The 21,577-nt window shown below is 35.8% G+C and overlaps 1 protein-coding gene across 2 annotated transcripts in view; it reads left to right on the top strand.

Annotated features, from left to right (window-relative positions):
- The first annotated feature begins 13,819 nt into the window (after window positions 1–13,819).
- MAPK10 (mitogen-activated protein kinase 10) overlaps window positions 13,820–21,577 on the top strand; it is a 165,123-nt gene continuing 157,365 nt past the window's right edge. Inside the window, exon 1 of one of the 2 annotated variants that reach the window (XM_061191550.1) lies at window positions 13,820–13,891. In XM_061191550.1, the coding sequence (XP_061047533.1) occupies window positions 13,826–13,891 (66 nt within the window). In that variant the 5' untranslated portion in view covers window positions 13,820–13,825. The remainder of the gene's footprint in view (window positions 13,892–21,577) is intronic. The other variant, XM_061191551.1, reaches the window with a different exon arrangement.

The raw sequence follows: 21,577 nt of genomic DNA, 5'->3' as shown, positions 1-21,577 counted from the left end.
AAATATATGACAACAATAGCTCAAAGGAAAATTGAAGCATACTATTGTAAGTTTCTTAAACTATATGTGTGAAGTAGGATAATATTATTTGAACCTAGTTTACTAAAAATAAGTGCATATTGCAAACTCTAGAACAACCATTAAAAAAAGAAGAAAAAGAAATATAACAATTTATTGCATAAAATAAAATGGGAAACAAAAAGATACACAGTTCTTCCAAAAAAAGCTCAGAAGGAAGAAAAATGGAATAAAGAATATAGGGATAGAGGAACTTCAAGATGGTGGAAGAGTAAGACGTGGAGATCACCTTCCTCCCCACAAATACATCAGAAATACATCTACATGTGGAACAACTCCTACAGAACACCTACTGAACGCTGGCAGAAGACCTCAGACCTCCCAAAAGGCAAGAAACTCCCCATGTACCTGGGTAGGGCAAAAGAAAAAAGAAACAACAGAAACAAAAGAATAGGGACAGGGCCTGCACCTCTGGGAGGGAGCTGTGAAGGAGGAAAAGTTTCCACACACTAGGAAGGCCCTTCGCGGGCGGAGACTGCGGGTGGCGGAGGGGGGGAAGCTTCGGAGCCACGGAGGACAGCGCAGCAACAGGGGTGCGGAGGGCAAAGCGGAGAGATTCTCACACAGAGGATCGGCGCCGAGCAGCACTCACCAGCCCGAGAGGCTTGTCTGCTCACCCGCTGGGGCGGGGGGGGGGCTGGGAGCTGAGGCTCAGGCTTCGGTCGGATCTCAGAGAGAGGACTGGGGTTGACGGCGTGAACACAGCCTGAAGGGGTTAGTGCACCACGGCTAGCCGGGAGGGAGTCCGGGAAAAAGTCTGGAGCTGCCGAAGAGACAAGAGACTTTTTCTTCCCTCTTTGTTTCCTGGTGCGCGAGGAGAGGGTATTCAGAGCGCCGCTTAAAGGAGCTGCAGAGACGGGCGTGAGCCGTGGCTATCAGCACGGACCGCAGAGACGGGCATGAGACGCTAAGGCTGCTGCTGCAGCCACCAAGAATCCTGTGTGCAAGCACAGGTCACTATCCACACCTCCCCTCCCGGGAGCCTGTGCAGCCTGCCACTGCCAGGGTCCCGTGATCCAGGGACAACTTCCCCGGGAGAATGCACGGTGCGCCTCAGGCTGTTGCAACGTCACACTGGGCTCTGCCGCTGCAGGCTCACCCTGCACTCCGTACCCCTCCCTCCCACCGCCCCCCCCCCCGGGCCTGAGTGAGCCGGAGCCCCCGAAGCAGCTGCTCCTTTAACCCCGTCCTGTCTGAGTGAAGAACAGATGCCCTCAGGCAACGAAAACAAAGAGGCGGGTCCAAATCCAAAACTGAACCCTGGGAGCTGTGCGAAAAAAGAAGAGAAAGGGAAATTTCTCCCAGCAGCTTCAGGAGCAGCAGATTAAATCTCCACAATCAACTTGATGTACCCTGCATCTGTGGAATACCTGAATAGACAATGAATCATCCCAAATTGAGGAGGTGGACTTTGGGAGCAACGATATATATATATTTTTACCTTTTTCTCTTTTTGTGAGTGTGTATGTGTATGCTTCTGTGTGTGATTTTGTCTGTATAGTTTTGCTTTTACCATTTGTCCTAGGGTTCTGTCTGTCTGTTTTTTTTGTTTTATTTTGTTTTTTTATTACTTAAAAATTTTTTTCTTAATAATTATTTTTTATTGTAATAACTTTATTTTACTTTATTTTACTTTACTTTATCTTCTTCTTTCTTTCTTTCTTTTCTCCCTTTTATTCTGAGCCGTGTGGAGGACAGGCTTTTGGTGCTCCAGCCAGGCATCAGGGCTGTGCCACTGAGGTGGGAGAGCCAAGTTCAGGACACTGTTCCAAAAGAGACTCCCAGCTCCATGTAATATCAAACAGTGAAAATCTCCCAGAGATCTCCATCTCAACGCAAAGACCCAGCTCCACTCAAAGACCAGCAAGCTGCAGTGCAGGACACCCTATGCCAAACAACTAGCAAGACAGGAACACAACCCCATCCATTAGCACAGAGGTTGCCTAAAATCATAATAAGGCCACAGACACCCCAAAACACACCACCAGACGTGGACCTGCCCACCAGAAAGACAAGATCCAGGCTCATCCACCAGAACACAGGCACTAGTCCCCTCCACCAGGAAGCCTACACAACCCACTGAACCAACCTTAGCCACTGGGGACAGACACCAGAAACAACGGAAACTATGAACCTGCAGCCTGCGAAAAGGAGACCCCAAACACAATAAGTTAAGCAAAATGAGAAGACAGAGAAACACACAGCAGATGAAGGAGCAAGGCAAAAACCCACCAGACCTAACAAATGAAGAGGAATAGGCAGTCTACCTGAAAAACAATTCAGAATAATGATAGTAAAGATGATCCAAAATCTTGGAAATAGAATGGAGAAAATACAAGAAACGTTTAACAAAGAGCAAACAAACAATGATGAACAACACAATAAATGAAATTAAAAATTCTCTAGAAGGGATCAATGGCAGAATAACTGAGGCAGAAGAACAGATAAGTGACCTGGAAGATAAAATAGTGGAAATAACTACTGCAGAGCAGAATAAAGAAAAAAGAATGAAAAGAATTGAGGACAGACTCAGAGACCTCTGGGACAACATTAAACGCACCAACATTCGAATTATAGGGGTCCCAGAAGAAGAAGAGAAAAAGAAAGGGTCTGAGAAAATATTTGAAGAGATTATAGTTGAAAACTTCCCTAATATGGGAAAGGAAATAGTGAATCAAGTCCAGGAAGCACAGAGAGTCCCATACAGGATAAATCCAAGGAGAAACACGCCAAGACACATATTAATCAAACTATCAAAAATTAAATACAAAGAACAAATATTAAAAGCAGCAAGGGAAAAACAACAAGTAACACATAAGGGAATCCTCATAAGGTTAAGAACTTGTCTTTCAGCAGAAACTCTGCAAGCCAGAAGGCAGTGGCAGGACATATTTAAAGTGATGAAAGAGAAAAACCTACAACCAAGATTACGCTACCCAGCAAGGATCTCATTCAGATTTGACAGAGAAATTAAAAGCTTTACAGACAAGCAAAAGCTAAGAGAATTCAGCAGCACCAAAACAGCTTTACAACAAATGCTAAAGGAACTTCTCTAGGCAGGAAACACAAGGGAAAGAAAAGACCTAAAATAATAAACCCAAAACAATTAAGAAAATTGTAATAGGAACATACATATCGATAATTACCTTAAATGTAAATGGATTAAATGCTCCCACCAAAAGACACAGACTGGCTGAATGGATACAAAAACAAGACCCATATATATGCTGTCTACAAGAGACCCACTTCAGACCTAGGGACACATACAGACTGAAAGTGAGGGGATAGAAAAAGATATTCCATGCAAATGGAAATCAAAAGAAAGCTGGAGTAGCAATTCTCATATCAGACAAAATAGACTTTAAAACAAAGACTATCACAAGAGACAAAGAAGGACAGTACATAATGATCAAGGGATCAATCCAAGAAGAAGATATAACAATTGTAAATATTTATGCACCCAACATAGGAGCACCTCAATACATGAGGCAAGTACTAACAGCCATAAAGGAGGAAATCAACAGTAACACAGTCATAGTAGGGGACTTTAACACCCCACTTTCACCAATATACAGATCATCCAAAATGAAAATAAATAAGGAAACACAAGCTTTAAATGATACATTAAACAAGATGGACTTAATTGATATTTATAGGACATTCCACCCAAAAACAACAGAATACACATTTTTCTCAAGTGCTCATGGAACATTCTCCAGGATAGATCATATCTTGGGTCACAAATCAAGCCTTGGTAAATTTAATATAATTGAAATTGTATCAAGTATCTTTGCTGACCACAACGCTATGAGACTAGATATCAATTACAGGGAAAAATCTGTAAGAAATACAAACACATGGAGGCTAAACAACACACTACTTAATAACCAAGAGATCACTGAAGAAATCAAAGAGGAAATCAAAAAATACCTAGACACAAATGACAATGAAAACACAATGACCCAAAACCTATGGGATGCAGCAAAAGCAGTTCTAAAAGGGAAGTTTATAGCTATACAAGCTTACCTTAAGAAACAAGAAACATCTCAAATAAACAACCTAAACTTACACCTAAAGCAATTAGAGAAAGAAGAACAAAAAAAACCCCCAAAGTTAGCAAAAGGAAAGAAATCATAAAGATCAGATCAAAAATAAATGAAAAAGAAATGAAGGAAATGATAGCAAAGATCAATAAAACTAAAAGGTGGTTCTTTGAGAAGATAAACAAAATTGATCAACCATTAGCCAGACTTTTCAAGAAAAAAAGGGAGAAGACTCAAATCAATAGAATTAGAAATGAAGAAGGAGAAGTAACAACTGACACTGCAGACATACAAAGGATCATGAGAGATTACTACAGGCAATTCTATGCCAATAAAATGGACAACCTGGAAGAAATGGACAAATTCTTAGAAATGCACAACCTGCCGAGACTGAACCAGGAAGACATAGAAAATCTGAAGAGACCAATCACAAGCATTGAAATTGAAACTGTGATTAAAAATCTTCCAACAAACAGAAGCCCAGGACCAGATGGCTTCACAGGCGAATTCTATCAAACATTTAGAGAAGAGCTAACACCTATCCTTCTCAAACTCTTCCAAAAAAAACAGAGGGAGGGACACTCCCTAACTCATTCTATGAGGCCACCATCACCCTGATACCAAAACCAGACAAAGATGTCACAAAGAAAGAAAGCTACAGGCCAATATCACTGATGAACATAGATACAAAAATCCTCAACAAAATACTAGCAAACAGAATCCAAAAGCACATTAAAAGGATCATACACTATGATCAAGTGAGGTTTATCCCAGGAATGCAAGGATTCTTCAATACATGCAAATTAATCAACGTGATACACCATATTAACAAATTGAAGGAGAAAAACCATATGATCATCTCAAAAGATGCAGAGAGAGCTTTTGACATAATTCAACACCCATTTATGATAAAAACCCTCCAGAAAGTAGGCATAGAAGGAACTTTCCTCAACATAATAAAGGCCATATATGACAAACCCACAGCCAACATCGTCCTCAGTGGTGAAAAGCTGAAACCATTTCCACTAAGATCAGGAACAAGACAAGGTTGCGCACTCTCACCACTATTATTCAACATAGTTTTGGAAGTTTTAGCCACAGCAATCAGAGAAGAAAAAGAAATAAAAGGAATCCAAATTGGAAAAGAAGAAGTAAAGCTGCCACTGTTTGCAGATGACATGATACTATACAAAGAGAATCCTAAAGATGTAACCAGAAAACTATTAGAGCTAATCAATGAATTTGGTAAGTAACAGGATACAAAATTAATGCACAGAAATCTCTTACATTCCTATACACTAATGATGAAAAATCTGGAAGTGAAATTAAGAAAACACTCCTGTTTACCATTACAATAAAAAGAATAAAATATCTAGGAATAAACCTACCTAGGGAGACAAAAGACCTGTATGAAGAAAATTATAAGACACTGATGAAAGAAATTAAAGATAATACAAATATATGCAGAGATATACCATGTTCTTGGATTGGAAGAATCAACATTGTGAAAATGACTCTACTACCCAAAGCAATCTACAGATTCAATGCAATCCCTATCAAACTACCACTGGCATTTTTCACAGAACTAGAACAAAAAATTTCACAATTTGTATGGAAACACCAAAGACCCCGAATAGCCAAAGCAATCTTGAGAAAGAAAAACGGAGCTGGAGGAATCAGGCTCCCTGACTTCAGATTATACTATAAAGCTCCAGTAATCAAGACAGTATGGCACTGGCACAATATCAGAAATATAGATCAATGGAATAGGATAGAAAACCCAGAAATAAATTCACACACATATGGTAACCTTATCTTTGATAAAGGAGGCAAGAATATACAGTGGAGAAAAGACAGCCTCTTCAATAAGTGGTGCTGGGAAAACTGGACAGCTACATGTAAAAGAAAGAAATTAGAACATTCCCTAACACCATACACAAAAATAAACTCAAAATGGATTAAAGACCTAAATGTAAGGCCAGATACCATCAAACTCTTAGAGGAAAACCTAGGCTGAACACTCCATGACAAAAATCACAGCAAGATCCTTTTTGACCCACCTCCTAGAGAAATGGAAATAAAAACAAAAATAAAGAAATGGGAACTAATGAAACTTAAAAGCTTTTGCACAGCAAAGGAAACCATAAACAAGACTAAAAGAGAACCCTCAGAACGGGAGAAAATATTTGCAAATGAAGCAACTGACAAAGGATTAATCTCCAAAATTTACAAGCAGCTCATGCAGCTCAATAACAAAAAAACAAACAACCCAATCCAAAAATGGGCAGAAGACCTAAATAGACATTTCTCCAAAGAAGGTATACAGATTGCCAACAGACACAGGAAAGAATGCTCAACATCATTAATCATTAGAGAAATGCAAATCAAAACTACAATGAGATATCATCTCACACTGGTCAGAATGGCCATCATCAAAAAATCTAGAAACAATAAATGCTGGAGAGGGTGTGGAGAAAAGGGAACCCTCTTGCACTGTTGGTGGGAATGTAAATTGATACAGCCACTATGGAGAACTGTATGGAGGTTCCTTAAAAAACTCAAAATAGAACTACCATATGACCCAGCGATCCCACTACTGGGCATATACCCTGAGAAAACCATAATTCGAAAATAGTCATGTACCAAAATGTTCATTGCAGCTCTATTTGCAATAGCCAGGACATGGAAGCAACCTAAGTGGCCATCAACAGATGAATGGATAAAGAAGATGTGACACATATATACAATGGAATGTTACTCAGCCATAAAAAGGAATGAAACTGAGTTATTTGTAGTGAGGTGGATGGACCTAGAGACTGTCATACAGAGTGAAGTAAGTCAGAAAGATAAAAACAAATACCATATGCTAGCACATATATATGGAATCTAAAAAAAAGAAAAGAAAAAAAGAAAATGGTGAGAAGAACCTAGGGGCAAGACGGGAATAAAGATGCAGACCTACTAGGGAATGGACTTGAGGATACGGGGAGGGGGAAGGGTAAGCTGTGACAAAGTGAGAGAGTGGCATGGACATATATACACTACCAAACGTAAAATAGATAGCTAGTGGGAAGCAGCTGCATAGCGCAGGGGGATCAGCTCGGTGCTTTGTGACCACCTAGAGGGGTGGGATAGGGAGGGTGGGATGGGGGAGCTGCATGAGGAAAGAGATATGGGGGCATATGTATGTGTATAACTGATTTACTTTGACATAAAGCAGAAACTGACACACCATTGTAAAGCAATTATACTCTAATAAAGATGTTAAAAAAAAAAAAGAAATTGAAAATATAACTACCATATGAACCAGAAATCCCATTTCTGGATATATAGCCAAAGAAAATAAACCATTATCTCAGAGAGCTATCTGTACTCCCATGTTCACTCTAGGATTATTCACAATAGTCAAGGATAGAAACGAGAGAGTAGAAAAGTGATTGCCCCTGGCTTGGTGAGGGAGGAGGAATAGGGTAGGGACAGGTTGGTAATAGGGCACAGACTATCATTATAAGCTGAGTAAGATCCATAAGAGCATCTAACATATAACATGGTGACTATAGTTCATAGCACTGTATTATATAATCAAAACTTGCTGGAGAGTAGAACTTAAATGTTCTCACCAATAAAGGGGGCAGGGAATATGTGAGGTGATGGATGTGTGAATTAACTAGATGGGGGAAATCCTTTCACAAAGTATACATATATCAAGTCATCATATTGAATACTTTAAATGTCTTAAACAATTTATTTGTCAATTATACTTCAATAAAGCTAAAAAAAGAAAGAAAAGAAAAGAATATAGGGATAAAATACAAAACTAATTGTATGATGGTAGACTTAAACTCAATAACATCCATAACTACTTTAAATGAAAATGGATAAGTGTATCTGTTAAAAGGCAGAAATTATCAACAAGTCATCACTTCTCTTCAATATTGTACTGGAGGCAGGACAATTAGGCAAGAAAAGGCAGATCGGAAAGGAAAAAGCAAAAACTGTCTTCACTTGCAGATGACATTTCTGTGTATAAAGAAAATCCTAAACCATCAACAAAATATTTACTAGATTTAATAAGTGAATTTAATAGGGTCTAGATACAAGGTCCCTTACAAAAATCAACTTTATTTTTAGAAATGAGCATTTAGGAAATGGAAATGAAAATATGCCATTTACAATAGCATCAAAAAATAGAAATGCTAAAGAATAAACTTAAAAAAATATAAGGTCTATCTATATACTGTAAACTACAAAAGATTCCTGAGATAAATTAGAAAGAACTGAAGTAAATGGACAAATATACTATGATTGTGGATAAAACACCAAATAATAAGATATCTATTCTTTCCCAGGTGATCTATAGTTCTGATGCAATCCCAATCAAAATTCTAGAAGGATTTTTTAAAATTTTGAAATGTTAGGCTGATTCTAAAATTAATGTGGAAATGCAGAGGCCTAGAATAGTCCCAAAAATAAAAGAGAAGAAAAATTTGGGGACTTACCTAATTTTAAGACTATTTTAAAGCTACACTTATCAAGACAGTATGGTATTAGGGTGAAGATAGACAACAGATAAATGGAATAGAATAGAGTACTGAAATAGACTTGCATTGGTACAATCAACTGATTTTTTAACCAAGGCAGCAAGGCAACTCAATATTGAAAGGCAAATCTTTTCACCAAGAATGCTTGAAAAACTGCATATCATTAAGGAATAGAAGTGAACCTCAACATATACATCACACCATGAATTAAAATTAATAGGAGAGGTATCATAGACCTAAAAGTAAAATCAACAATGTAAAGCTTCATGAAGAAAATGTGGAAGAATATCCTCATGAACCTGGATTGGGAAAGATCCCTTGACAAAATCAAGAAAGCACTAATAATAAAAGGAAAATAAATCATAAAATAAATTTCATAAAAATTAAATATTACTCACTAAAAGACAGCATCAATAAGCTGAGTATGCAAGCTACAGACTGAAAAAAAATATTCATAATACATGTAACTGACAGTAAACTTTAATCTGAAATAGAGAATTTCTGCAATTTGTATAAAAAGACAAACAACTTGCTTCCGCCACCCACAGTCCCGCCAAATGGGCAAAGTATTATACTTGAAAAGTCACTCTACCGAGTAAGATAAATAAATGGCCAATAAACTCATGAGAAACATTCTCAACACTCTTAGTCATCAGGGAAATAAAAAATAAAACCATAATGAAATACTACTAAACACTCACTAGAATGATTAAAATTTAGAAAACTGATAACACCAAATGTTGGCAAGGATGTGAAGCAACTGAATTTTTATGCATTGCTACAGGGGGTAGACAATGTGTCTGACAATTTTTAATAAGTTAAATATATTCCTATCCCACGATCCAACAATTCCTTCTTTAGGTATTTTTCCCAAAAGAAATGAAAACATATTTGTGCAAAAATACATGTATATAAATGTTCGTGCAGCATTATTGATATCCAAAAAATAGAAACACCTCAAATGTCTAAAAGCAGAATAGAGAATAGATAAACTGATACATTTTACTCAGCAACAAAAAGAACAACTACTGATACTTAAGCCAACATGGATGAATTCTAAAAGAAGCCCAACGAAAAAGAGTATATACTGTATGATTTCATTTATATGAACTCTAGGACAAGAAAAACTAATCTATATAGAGAAAGAAGTTAGAACATTGTTGCATGGGGGGTGGGGACTATTGTCAAGAAAAGGGTACGGGGATTTTCAGACTTTACCTTCATCGCAATGTGAGTTACATGGATATATGCATTTGTCAAAACTCATCAACCTGCACACTTTAGAACTGTTCATTTTGCTGTGTGTAAATTATACCTGGGTAAACTAAACTTTTAAAAAATTAAAAATAAGAAGTGGAGGTAACTATCTGGAAAAAATTATACATGAATCTCATGGAAATGCAATAAAATCTCACAGATTGAAATTTGAGGAGTAAATTGTTTCTTTTGTTGTTTTGTTTTACTTTTTACTTATTTTATGACTGTATTTTAGTAACTTTTTTTCCTGTAGGGGATTTAGTTTCTCATATAACAGAAAGTCTAGAATTAGAAAAATCCAGAATTTCTTAATTCAGTAGTTTAATGGTATCATCAAGCACAGAGTTCTTTCTATTGTTCTGCTTTACACTGCTCAGCATTTCTTCTCAAGATCATTTCCTATTAGTGGCTTTACAAGCGTTTTGGTTCCAGACATCCATGAAGAGATAACAATGCCTAGCAAGAGAATAAAGGACCTTGTTTCTTGTGTCATTTGAACCTTTTTCTATTATAAAATATCAGACATATCAAATAGCATATATTTTATACCTGTAGGGTTTAAAGAATAATAATGAAATAATGTTGCATGACACCACTACTCAGCTCAAAGTAGTTGTAACGAATACCATTGAAAACCCCTGCATGCCCCTTTCTAGGGGTGTTCTTCCCCTCCCTAGGAGATAGCCAATCTCTTGAATTTTGCATTTTTTATTCTTTTGCTTTTCTTTATGTTTTATCATAGTAAAAAAAATTCTTAAATAATACATTGTTTAGTTGTGTATATTTTGTAACTTTCATAAGTGAAGTTAGCCATGACTTCTTTTCATTCATTTACTGTGTTTATGATATTTGGCACGTTGATATTTGTTTCTTTATACAACCATTTCATTACCATATAGTATTCCACTAAATGAATGTACCATAGTTTATTTATTCATTGGTTTTTCTGTGATTATTTTTTTCCAGTATTAATTTTTATTATTTATTTATTTTGCTATTACAAAAGTATTCTAGTGAACTGCCTTTTATATGTATCTTGGTAGCAAAACACAAGAGTTTCTCTGGAAATATGTGTAGAAGTAGAATTGGTGGGTGTTAGGCTATGCACAAGTTTACTGTATAATGCTATTTTCCCCCTAAATTTGGTTGTTCCAACTGCCAAAATTATCAGCAGTGTATAAATATTCCCATCTGATCAACTGCTTTGCAAAACCTGAATATTATCATATTTTTCAGTCTTTATTAATATGATAGGTATAAAATAGTATCTCAATGTGGCTTTAAATTACACATATATTTATGACCCCTTTTATATTTCTTTTTTTAATAAAATGTAATCCATATTGTTTGCCCATTCTGCTGTTGGGTTCTTTGTCTTTTTCCTCTTATATTTTAGGAGCTCTTTATAGATTCTGGATAAATCTTCCTCTGGTTATATGTGTTTCAAATATTTTTTCTAAATTTATGGCCTACTTCTTTATCACATTTTTTCATAAACAGAAATGATTCATTTTAAATAGTCTATTTTATCAGTAGTTTCCTTTTTAACTTAGCATATTTACATACTATTTATGATGTATTCCTCAGACATTCAACTACATTTCCTTCTATATTATTTAAAGTTTGGCCTTTCCTGAAAATTTTAATCTGTCTGGAATTGTGTTTTGTATACAATATGAGGTAGGGGTTGTCAAGAACTTTGAAGAGTTTTAGATGTTACCCTACCTGCAAGCTAACAAGGTAGTAGCTTGCCACAGTTTCATGAATGCTGGCAGAAGATAAGCGATTCCTGGGTCAGATCAAAGTTCTTTACTACTCACGTTAATAACAGGAGCTAGAGTGTCAGAATTCATGCCAGTTTCTCAGGCTCAGTTCCCACAGGGCGACTCAAAGAAGGTCAGGTGACTACTGCACATACAGTGAGTGGTATTATACAAGAGGAACCCCAAGCTTAGGGAACCCAAATCTCTTATGGTGGGTGGTTAGCATGCCTGACATTTGCCCCAGAGGGACACCTTATCTATATTATAGTGGAGAATAATCAAATTGCCTTATGCTCCAGAGGGAGATATGTTTGCTCTATAACCATCCTTGAGAAGATAGTCTGGAATAAAGGCAGCCAGTGCCTCTGCCTGTAAGACATGCAGAAATATGAGAAGCCCATAGAGAATTGTCTCTAACAAGGACAACTCCTCCCTCCCCTTGCCCCAATATTTATGACCAATTGTCTCAGCTTGGTTTAATGCATAGTCTCTCCTTTCCCCAGATATCTTTAATATAATCAGGTTTAAATGTCTGTATTAACATAATATAACATAATCAGTTTCCATATACGTATGTGTCTGTTTCTGGGCTCTCTATTCTATTAATCAGTAGTCTATCTCTGTATCCACCCCGCGTACCTTACTTAATACAACTTTATAATAAATCCTGATCTCTGGTAGAGCAACTCCCTCCCCAACCCCCACAAACACCTACCTTATTCTTCTTCAGAAGTGTCTCATACATTCTAGTCCTTTCATTCTTCCTTGTATTTAAAAAATCTACACAGGTTCCAATGTAAAATATTTTTTCTTGCAATTCAGACCTTCCTTCTGGGATTGTTTTGCTTGCTCCAGAATTTTGTTTGAAACTTTCTATAGTAAACTTTATGCAGGTGTCTCCACTGTGACTTCCCACCATAGATAGCTTCCAAGCTTTGGTTCCTGTATTCTGCATGCTGCCCTTTAAAAGCTAAATTTCTGATCTTCAGACATCAGCAGATGGTCTGAGGACGAGTGACAGGTTCAGCTCATTTACTTCTCTGCATGGATCCTTTCACATTGTTTTCAGCCTCTCAGAATTTTTCTTGCCTTTTTTTTTGGGCAGCTCAGCTATGCATTTTAAAAGACATTTTGTCTATTTCACCTAACCTTTCTAGAAGTTTTGCACTGAAAGTGGTTTTCAAGATAGCTAATCATTCACATTGCCAGAAACAGAAGTCTTGTGTCAATAGTGGTTTTAAAATTGTTTAATCTCACAGAATTGTATCTTGCACACAATACATATTCAACAAAGTGTGTTTAATTGAACTGAATAAGATTTTGGTTGGGTTTTTCTGATGCTGCCTCATCATTCCCAAATAACCCAGTACCTAATTTGGCATTTCCACTGTTAGATTATTATCCTCTCCTTAAAACTTTACAACATTAAAAAATATTTTAAACATACAGAAAGCAATATACTTGAAATCTTTGTACTTACCACCAAGATTAAATACATGTTAATATAGTGTCCTATTTTCTTTAATCTATGGTTACATGGTTAGATAACAAAGCAATGTATATTAATTTGTGTACTTTAAAATTTTACATTAATAATACAGTGATATTCATACTTTTTTGAAAGCTGCTTTTTTTCCCCACTCAACATCATGTTTGAAATATTTTCCATGCTGATACCCTAAGCTTTGATTCAATTATTCCAAGTCCTGTCTGTAATTTTATTATAAATTAAATTTTATTTAATAGTCCCTTTATTCTACAACAAATATTCTTATTATATATATCCTCTTGAGCATGTATTTGAGAATTTTTAAAAATTAGATGCCTGGAACTGAAAGTGCTCTATAATAGGATGTACTTAACTTTAACATATTAGGTATATCCAGTTTCTTATATCTGGTCTTTATGATTGTGATGACATTGATCATTATAGAAGATAGGACATTTTTTAACCTTATTTTATTATTTAATATTTACAATTTGTGAAAAGTACCTAGTACTGGTCTGGACAAGGATTATGCTGAATATATGCAGTGCATGAAACCTTGTGTATCATTCAAATTATACTAAAGTTTATACTATTCAATAATCAATAATTAGGTGATTTGGAAATTCATGCCCCCATTTTTTTCTATAGGTATTTATGAGCCTCCATTTATTGTACTACTGCAGTGAACCAACCTTGGATGTGAAAATTGCCTTTTGTCAGGTGTGTGTTCCTTACAGGTAAAACAAGGTACAGTATATTCACTTGTATTTCCATTTTGCCAACCCATCTTGCAAATGTTCCACACTAAAGTTAATGTTTATGTAACATTAAAAGTAGCTTAGGAAGTAGAATCTGGTACCTAGATACTGTTTTTTTTCCCCCAGTTCATTTATGTTAGAATAGGAATTAAGAGAATTCTTTTTAATGTTTATAAATATAGTACTTGATCACTGTATAAAGTGATTTCTTACTAGATTTTTAAACATCATTAATATGTCTTTTTCAGCTCCTTAAAATGTGGTTTTATTCATCAAACTAGCTAAAGTCTATGATTTTTTTTTTAATTTACCTATTATTTATTTATTATTTATTTTTGGCTGTGTTGGGTCTTCATTTCTGTGCGAGGGCTTTCTCCAGTTGTGGCAAGCGGGGGCCACTCTTCATTGCAGTGCGCGGGCCTCTCAGTATCGCGGCCTCTCTTGTTGCGGAGCACAGGCTCCAGACGCGCAGGCTCAGTAGTTGTGGCTCACGGGCCCAGTTGCTCCGCGGCATGTGGGATCTTCCCAGACCAGGGCTCGAACCCGTGTCCCCTGCATTGGCAGGCAGATTCTCAACCACTGCGCCACCAGGGAAGCCCTATGATATTATTTTTCATCCAAGAACTGATGAGCCCCAAGTAGAGTATCTCTAGTACTGAAATATAATAATATGTAGGTAGTGCTCAGTTTGTTTTCTGATGGTCAGTTCTAACCAGTAGTTGATAACAAAGATAAAACAACAATAATGACTAATAAAGTTATCTTTAACCTACAATGAACACTAGTGAGAAGGTGTTGTGCATGGACCAGATAAGAGTCTGCACTCCTGTGTTCATACAAGTGATATTCTTAAGAAAGAGCCCAGCTAGGGCACCTGTACCTACACTAAGTATGTTTAGGTAGTTCTAACTTAAGCCTGTTGTCATGGCATAATTAATAGTGCTCATTTTTACTCTCAGGAATTTTTATTTGGCCAGTAAATTTCATGGTAACTCTATTCATACCCCAAGCAGAGAGCACTTCTGTTTTTTCTGTAATGATTTTCATTGCATGTTCTCATCAAGATGGGCTGTAAACAGAGAATGACATGCATCCCTTGAAACAAGGTTTAAAGAATAACTCTGCAGCTTCTATTATTTTAATATAATATTTTCTGATTCTAGAAGTAACATGTACTGATTATAGAAAATATATAAAAATACAAAGGGAAATAAAACATTGGTAATCTATTCTCCCTGAGCATAGTTAGAATTTCTATGGAAAAGTAAAATGTGTTACGTGCTATGAATGGGATTTATTGTCTGTTTCATCTCCCTGACCTGTAAATTCTTGCAGTGCCAAAAGCCTCAGACTTTCAGATAACTCCTCTTCTCTAACTAGAACTCTGGATCTGGACAGCTTAGTTTAGAAATTCCAAATCTGCCACTTATTAGCCATTTACTTGTGAGCTTGGGCAAGTTAGTTAACCTTGCTGTGCTTCAGTTTATTTGTAAAAAGGGAAAAAAGTAATAGTACCTACCTTCTAGGTTTATGAGAATTAAGTGAGTTAATACTTGCATAACACTGAGTACAGTGCTGGAATATATTTTTGTTAAATAGCTAACTAAATCTTAAATAAATTTACATTCACTCTTCTTATGCTCCCATTGAGTCCTAGTGTTTTAAATATTATCAGTATCTTGAATACTCCCCAGTTATATCTCCAACACAAACCTCTCCCTGAAACCAGACTCATAAACCCAATTGCTTGTTCTACATCTCAGCTCAGATGGCTAATAGGCATAGCAAATGATACATATACCAAACCAAACCCTTGATCTTTCCTCCAAAATTGCTCTGCTCTAATTCAGTAAATGCTAAATCCATCTTTCCAGTTGCTTAGAGCAAAATCTTCAGAATCATCTTCTGGACAATAATTTACATCCAATCTGTCAGCAAATTCTATTGGCCCTACTTTAAAAATATATCTGTAATCTCACTACTTCTCACCGTTTTCTCCACCACCATTCTGATCCAAACCTGGATTATTGTAAGAGCTTCTACTTTTGCTCACCCCCAAATGGTTTACTCTCAAAACATCAGCAAGAGTGATATTTGAAAAATATAAGTGAGATCATGTCACTCTTCGGTTAAAAACAAAAAAATAGCAAAACAAAAAACCTTCCAGTCAAGTGAAATGTCTTCCCATCTCACTTATGGTAAAAATTCTTAAAACAAATACACAAGCCTTTGCCATGTAACCACCTAGACACCCCTCCTTCAAATGCTCTTCCTTTATTATCCACTTGGCTCACGCCTTCACCACCTTCAGGACTTGGCTCAAATGTCATTTTTAAGGGAGTCTTTCCTGCCTATCCTATTTAAAATTGCCCCTTCCTAATCCACACTGCCTACCCCACACCGCCTACCCAACTTCCCAGTCTTTCTATTTTTTTCCCTCCATAACGCTTTTTGGTGTCTGATACACTATATACGTAACTAGCATTTTGCTTCTCTCACTCTGCTAGAATGCATTTTTCAGTTGGGCAGGGATTTTTTTTCAGTGGTGTGCTGTGAGCTCACATAGGCTCACAAGAGTTGATCGTGCACATCCCTTCTCAGCTTTAAGTTCAATGATGTCAAGTTGGTAGATTGAACTTTGTCATGATAGGAATATGTACATTGTGTAAATAAACCATTGCTGCAGATAAGTTCTCTCCTCTCTCTCACCCCCAGCCAGTTGTTGAACAATTAGCAGCACATGGTTGGGATTTTGTCTCTTTTGCACACTGCTGTACTGTAGCACTAAGAATAGTATCTGGCATAGTGCGGGCTCGCACCAAATATTTGCTTAATGAATGAATGATATATGTTGGGTTAATGCAATCAATTGCAACTGTGATAGTGCTCTGGTGAAAAATGAGCAGACCTGAATTTCTGGTTAAAATATCTGGGCCTACCGTTTGCAAGCTGTATGACTGTGAGCCATTTCCTTAGTGTCCATGATCCTAGCCATTTACCATGGGCATTAGTACTTACGAAACAAACCACAAACAAACAAAAAGTTTATTTTTTACATATTTCAAGATTAAGTCTGAATTTCAAAAATTATCAATAAAAAAGTCTTAAAACTTCAGCTATTACTTTTAATCCAAAGAGTTTTTATGTAGGTTGACGTTATTTTTAGATCAGCTCCCAAAATTTGGGTACAGATGCAGAATGTCTATTTCTAGGAAGAGTTCTTTTAAAGCAAAGGAATAAAGACAAGTGAAACATGAACTTTCTTAATGACTGATTTTTTTGCTTACTATGAGCTTTTGATATCTAGAAAATATACATGCATATTCTATAACTTAAAAATATCATAGCAAGCAGAATATTTCTAGTTGTGACTCAGAGTGCTTTATTTACTTTCCGGGTAGAATTTTTATTTGATGTTAATGTTTATGTTTTTCTTTCCTGTGGCTCTGAGCCTCATTTAGTATTCTAGTAATTTAAAGAAAATACTGTATTTATTTTTAGAGGCAGAATTATCTACTTGGGTTTACTTTCAAACTATGTGCTTTGGAAGCTTCTCATTTCATGAGATATCTCATGGATCCTTGGTATGCAGTGGTGTTTAACACCATCTCCAGCAGGGTTAGGTTGCTCCCAACTTCTTGCCACACAGACAATACGCAAAGACCTTTAAGTAACTTGTCAACAATTAGTGATCAAGTGTATCCAGAATTCAGGTCTCTTGAGTCTTAATCTTTGGCTTTAAAAAATTATATCATATTTATAAGTTTTTCACTGTTATCAGTAAGAAATCACAGAAAATATAGAAAATAAAATTGCCTGGGTAGTTATTTATCAACAGTAAATATGTACATTATCTGTAGTAGTATTAACCTTTTTTTCTTAGTTGAATTATTTGAAGAACATGGGATTCATTGAGGTACTCCTATTAATTTTGTTGCTTTTTTCTTTAAAAAACATCAAGCAGCTTTTGCAGGCAAGAGGTTTCTTGTAATATTCTGGAGAGAAATTTGTCTTAGACAATGAAAAAATAATCTTTAGTTTGCACTTGTATGAATCCTTTACAAAAATATAGACTGATAGGGAATTGAAAGTGCAAAAGCTCTTGATCCTCCTGAGAAATAGGTAAGCCTTCTTAGCCTGCTTTTCTCAATTAAATAAAGAAGGGCAGAACTATTAAATTTCACTCTATGAATTTTTAAAAAAATCTGTGAAAAGTGCTATTTTTGGAACTCTGCTGTACTGAATAGTACAGGGCTTTATACAAATGAAATATAAGAAATATATACACAGAGAGATAATGTGTGTTGGGAAACCTAATGCACACCCACTGGTGTCTACAGCATTTACCACATCCTGATTTGTGTTACCATTGGTTGTACAGGTTTGTGTTTTCCCCACTCAATGGTGACTGCCTCTGGGGCAGGGCCAGGGCATCTTCATCCTTGTCTTCCAAGCCTGGAATTCTATCTTAATTCAGTAAATGTTCAATAAATGCTTTTGGGTAAAAGAGGGTAAATAAAAACTCAGAAAAACACTGTGTCCTGAGTGGAAATTTGCTTGCCTTTCAAAATCAAGTCAACTTCTCAACATCTTACCATCTTGTAAGTGTATATTAATATATTTAATTGCATTTTGGTTAATTTGCTAATCATAAATTAGTGTTAGTCTAACATTTATCTAAAAAGTTATTAACTTATTGTCCTCTCTAAATGTTTACTGATGCATGAGTTGGTTATGAATCATTTTAAATGATTTCTTGATTTTCAGAAAGCCTGAGAGATAGAAGGTTCAAATCAGTGAATCAACAATTATGAGTCTAAGTAACACTAGAAATAAAGGGACTGAGCTCAGTGGGCTTCTTTTTGTTAAGACACAGAAACTCTTCATGCCTTCTTACATTGTCTATGCAAGGAGACATCTACACATCGACTGATTATTGATTGGTTCCATCATTCATTTATTCAACACATCTTTATTTAGTGCCTATAATATGTATCTGTAACTTGTAGAAATTAGGGATACAGGGTGAGTATGGTTACTCTCCTCAAAGAACACACTGTCTAGTCTAAAGCAAAGTAGAGAGTGGCTAGGCTTACAAACATAAAGAAAATCTATTCCGCTTTGAGTTAAAAACCTCAGTGGTAACTATGGGCTAAACAATAACGAGTGAGAAAAGAAAACACCCCAATACTTACCAAATGCTTACTATGTATGATGACTTCATTAAGATTTTATTTCATTTAATCTTTAGAGTGTCATTAATTACCAAGACAGAATTCAATTATGTTTTATTCTGGGATTGGAAATCTCAACCATTATACTAGAAGGTCTTTCTCTAGTCCCATTATGAACTTTTTGAAATCTTCTATCGGTTATACAGTGTTTTGACTGAAGTGAGTAGCAACTAAATATAACTCAGAAAAAAATACTACGATTAAATGCAAAGAAGCTTAAGATTCTATTGGTCACCAGTAGGAAAAAAAGAAGACTTTTATATATATTCCAAAGGACAGTTGTGATATATAAGGTCTAAAATATTACTGGGGACATGACAGAAATAGCAGTCTCTTTGTAGAGTTCTTACTAACAGAATTGTTCTTCAGTGTCTTTTGAGGTCTTAATGTTTTTTGGTATAGCACCTTGTTAGATATGATAGCCAAGACTGAGCATGTTGAATTTTTTCTAGTTAAAGCAATGCTTTTCTTATAATAGATATAAAATATTACTAGATGAGTTGACTAGTTAACTAAATTTTGCTACTCTAATGTCTGGATAACAAAAGCACTATATGTGTATATGTAATAATTTTCCTAGCCACAGATGATGGCTGTTCTAAATAAATAAAAACTTAACTCTTCAGCAAATTTCAAAAGAGTAAATTTAGTGTTACATTTGTGTCTTATACCTTGGGCAGTTTTTTTCTTAAGATTTATTAAGTTATTCCAGTTAATAAATAGATTCAGTTATGTTACTAAAGCTTATCTAACAAAAAATGTACAGGTCCTACTTAAGATTCGGTTCTGTAATGATGAACTTCTCTGTATTAGTTTGTGTGAGTATGTGTTTGGTTTGCTTGAAACACATAAAGTTCGGACTTGACTTCTTGTTGAATGATCTTGACCTGAATGTAAATGTAGCTTAATACTATGAGTTTAATTATGGTTGAGGTAGTAATCAGTTTAAATGAAGTTATTGCTGATATCTGTCAAAATTGTTATGCTGTAAAATATCCCAGACTTATCTGTGGTTTTTCAGTGTATAGTTAATAACGCTCTGTCAGAAAAGCACCAAATTGTGGATTTCATTTTAATCTATATAAGTGTTCCTAAGAAATCAACTAATTCCTTAAATACACTATTTTAATTTATTGCCCTTTGGATGTTAAGACTTTAGAAAATATATTAAGTGATGATTTTGCTTTTCTGCACAGGCATTTTCTGAGGTTGTGGTGTGTGATAAGCAAAGGCTGAATTTTTCAGTAGGTTAAGAAAAATAATGTCCACTTTTGTTCTGAGTTCTAAAACCAGTACTAATCAGGAATGTGTCATTCAACTCTTCTATTATTCACCTCTCTAAAGGTGAATATTTATCCGGCTGTTTACTCAATACATCTCTAACTCGTTCTAAAAAAAGTCAAGGTAGTTACAAAATGCATATTTAAGAAGAAGAAAACCAAGACGTTGGAGAATGTGTAATTACTAAAATTAGGCATAAATTAGATCTTTTTATAATTGTGCAATGAGAGAATGATAATAATATCATACAGGATTTAAGAATAATATTCTTTATTATATAAATGAAAATAGGACTTTAATGTTCCATATTTTTAAAAAAATAATGTATATTTTAGTTCCTCTTTGATTCAGAGATTTATTATTTTATTTTAACATCTTTACTGGTGTATAATTGCTTTACAATGTTGCGTTAGTTTCTGCTGTATAAAAAAGTGAATCAAAGTGAAATCAAAGTGAAACAAAGTGAACCTCTTGCATCTCCCTTCCACCCTCCCATCCCACTCCTGCAGGTGGTCACAAAGCACCGAGCTGATCTCCCTGTGCTATGCAGCTGCTTCCCACTAGGTATCTATTTTACATTTGGTAGCGTATATATGTCAATGCTACTCTTTCACTTTGTCCTAACTTACCCTAACCCCTCCGCATGTCCACAATTCCATTCTCTACCTCTGTGTCTTTATTCCTGCCCTGCCCCTAGGTTCATTAGAACCTTTTTTTTTTTTTTTTTTTTTTTAGATTCCATATATGTGTGTTAGCATACGGTATTTGTTTTTATCTTTCTGACTTACTTCACTCTGTATGATAGACTCCAAATCCATCCCCCTCGCTACAAATAACTCAATTTCATTTCTTTTTATGACCAAGTAATATTCCATTGTATATATGTGCCACATCTTCTTTATCCATTCATCTGTCGATGGACACTTAGGTTGCTTCCATGTCCTGGCTATTGTAAATACTGCTGCAGTGAACATTGCGGTACATGTCTCTTTGAATTATGGTTTCCTCGGGGTATATGGCCAGTAGTGGGATCGCTGGGTCGTATGGTAGTTATATTTTTAGTTTTTTAAGGAACCTCCATACTGTTCTCCATAGTGGCTGTACCAATTTACATTTCCACCAACAATGCAAGA

This window comes from Eubalaena glacialis, chromosome 5 (assembly GCF_028564815.1).
Source record: "Eubalaena glacialis isolate mEubGla1 chromosome 5, mEubGla1.1.hap2.+ XY, whole genome shotgun sequence".
NCBI lineage: Eukaryota > Metazoa > Chordata > Mammalia > Artiodactyla > Balaenidae > Eubalaena > Eubalaena glacialis.
Note: the sequence above shows the minus strand (reverse complement) of the source record. Positions and strands in the feature narration are given on the sequence as shown.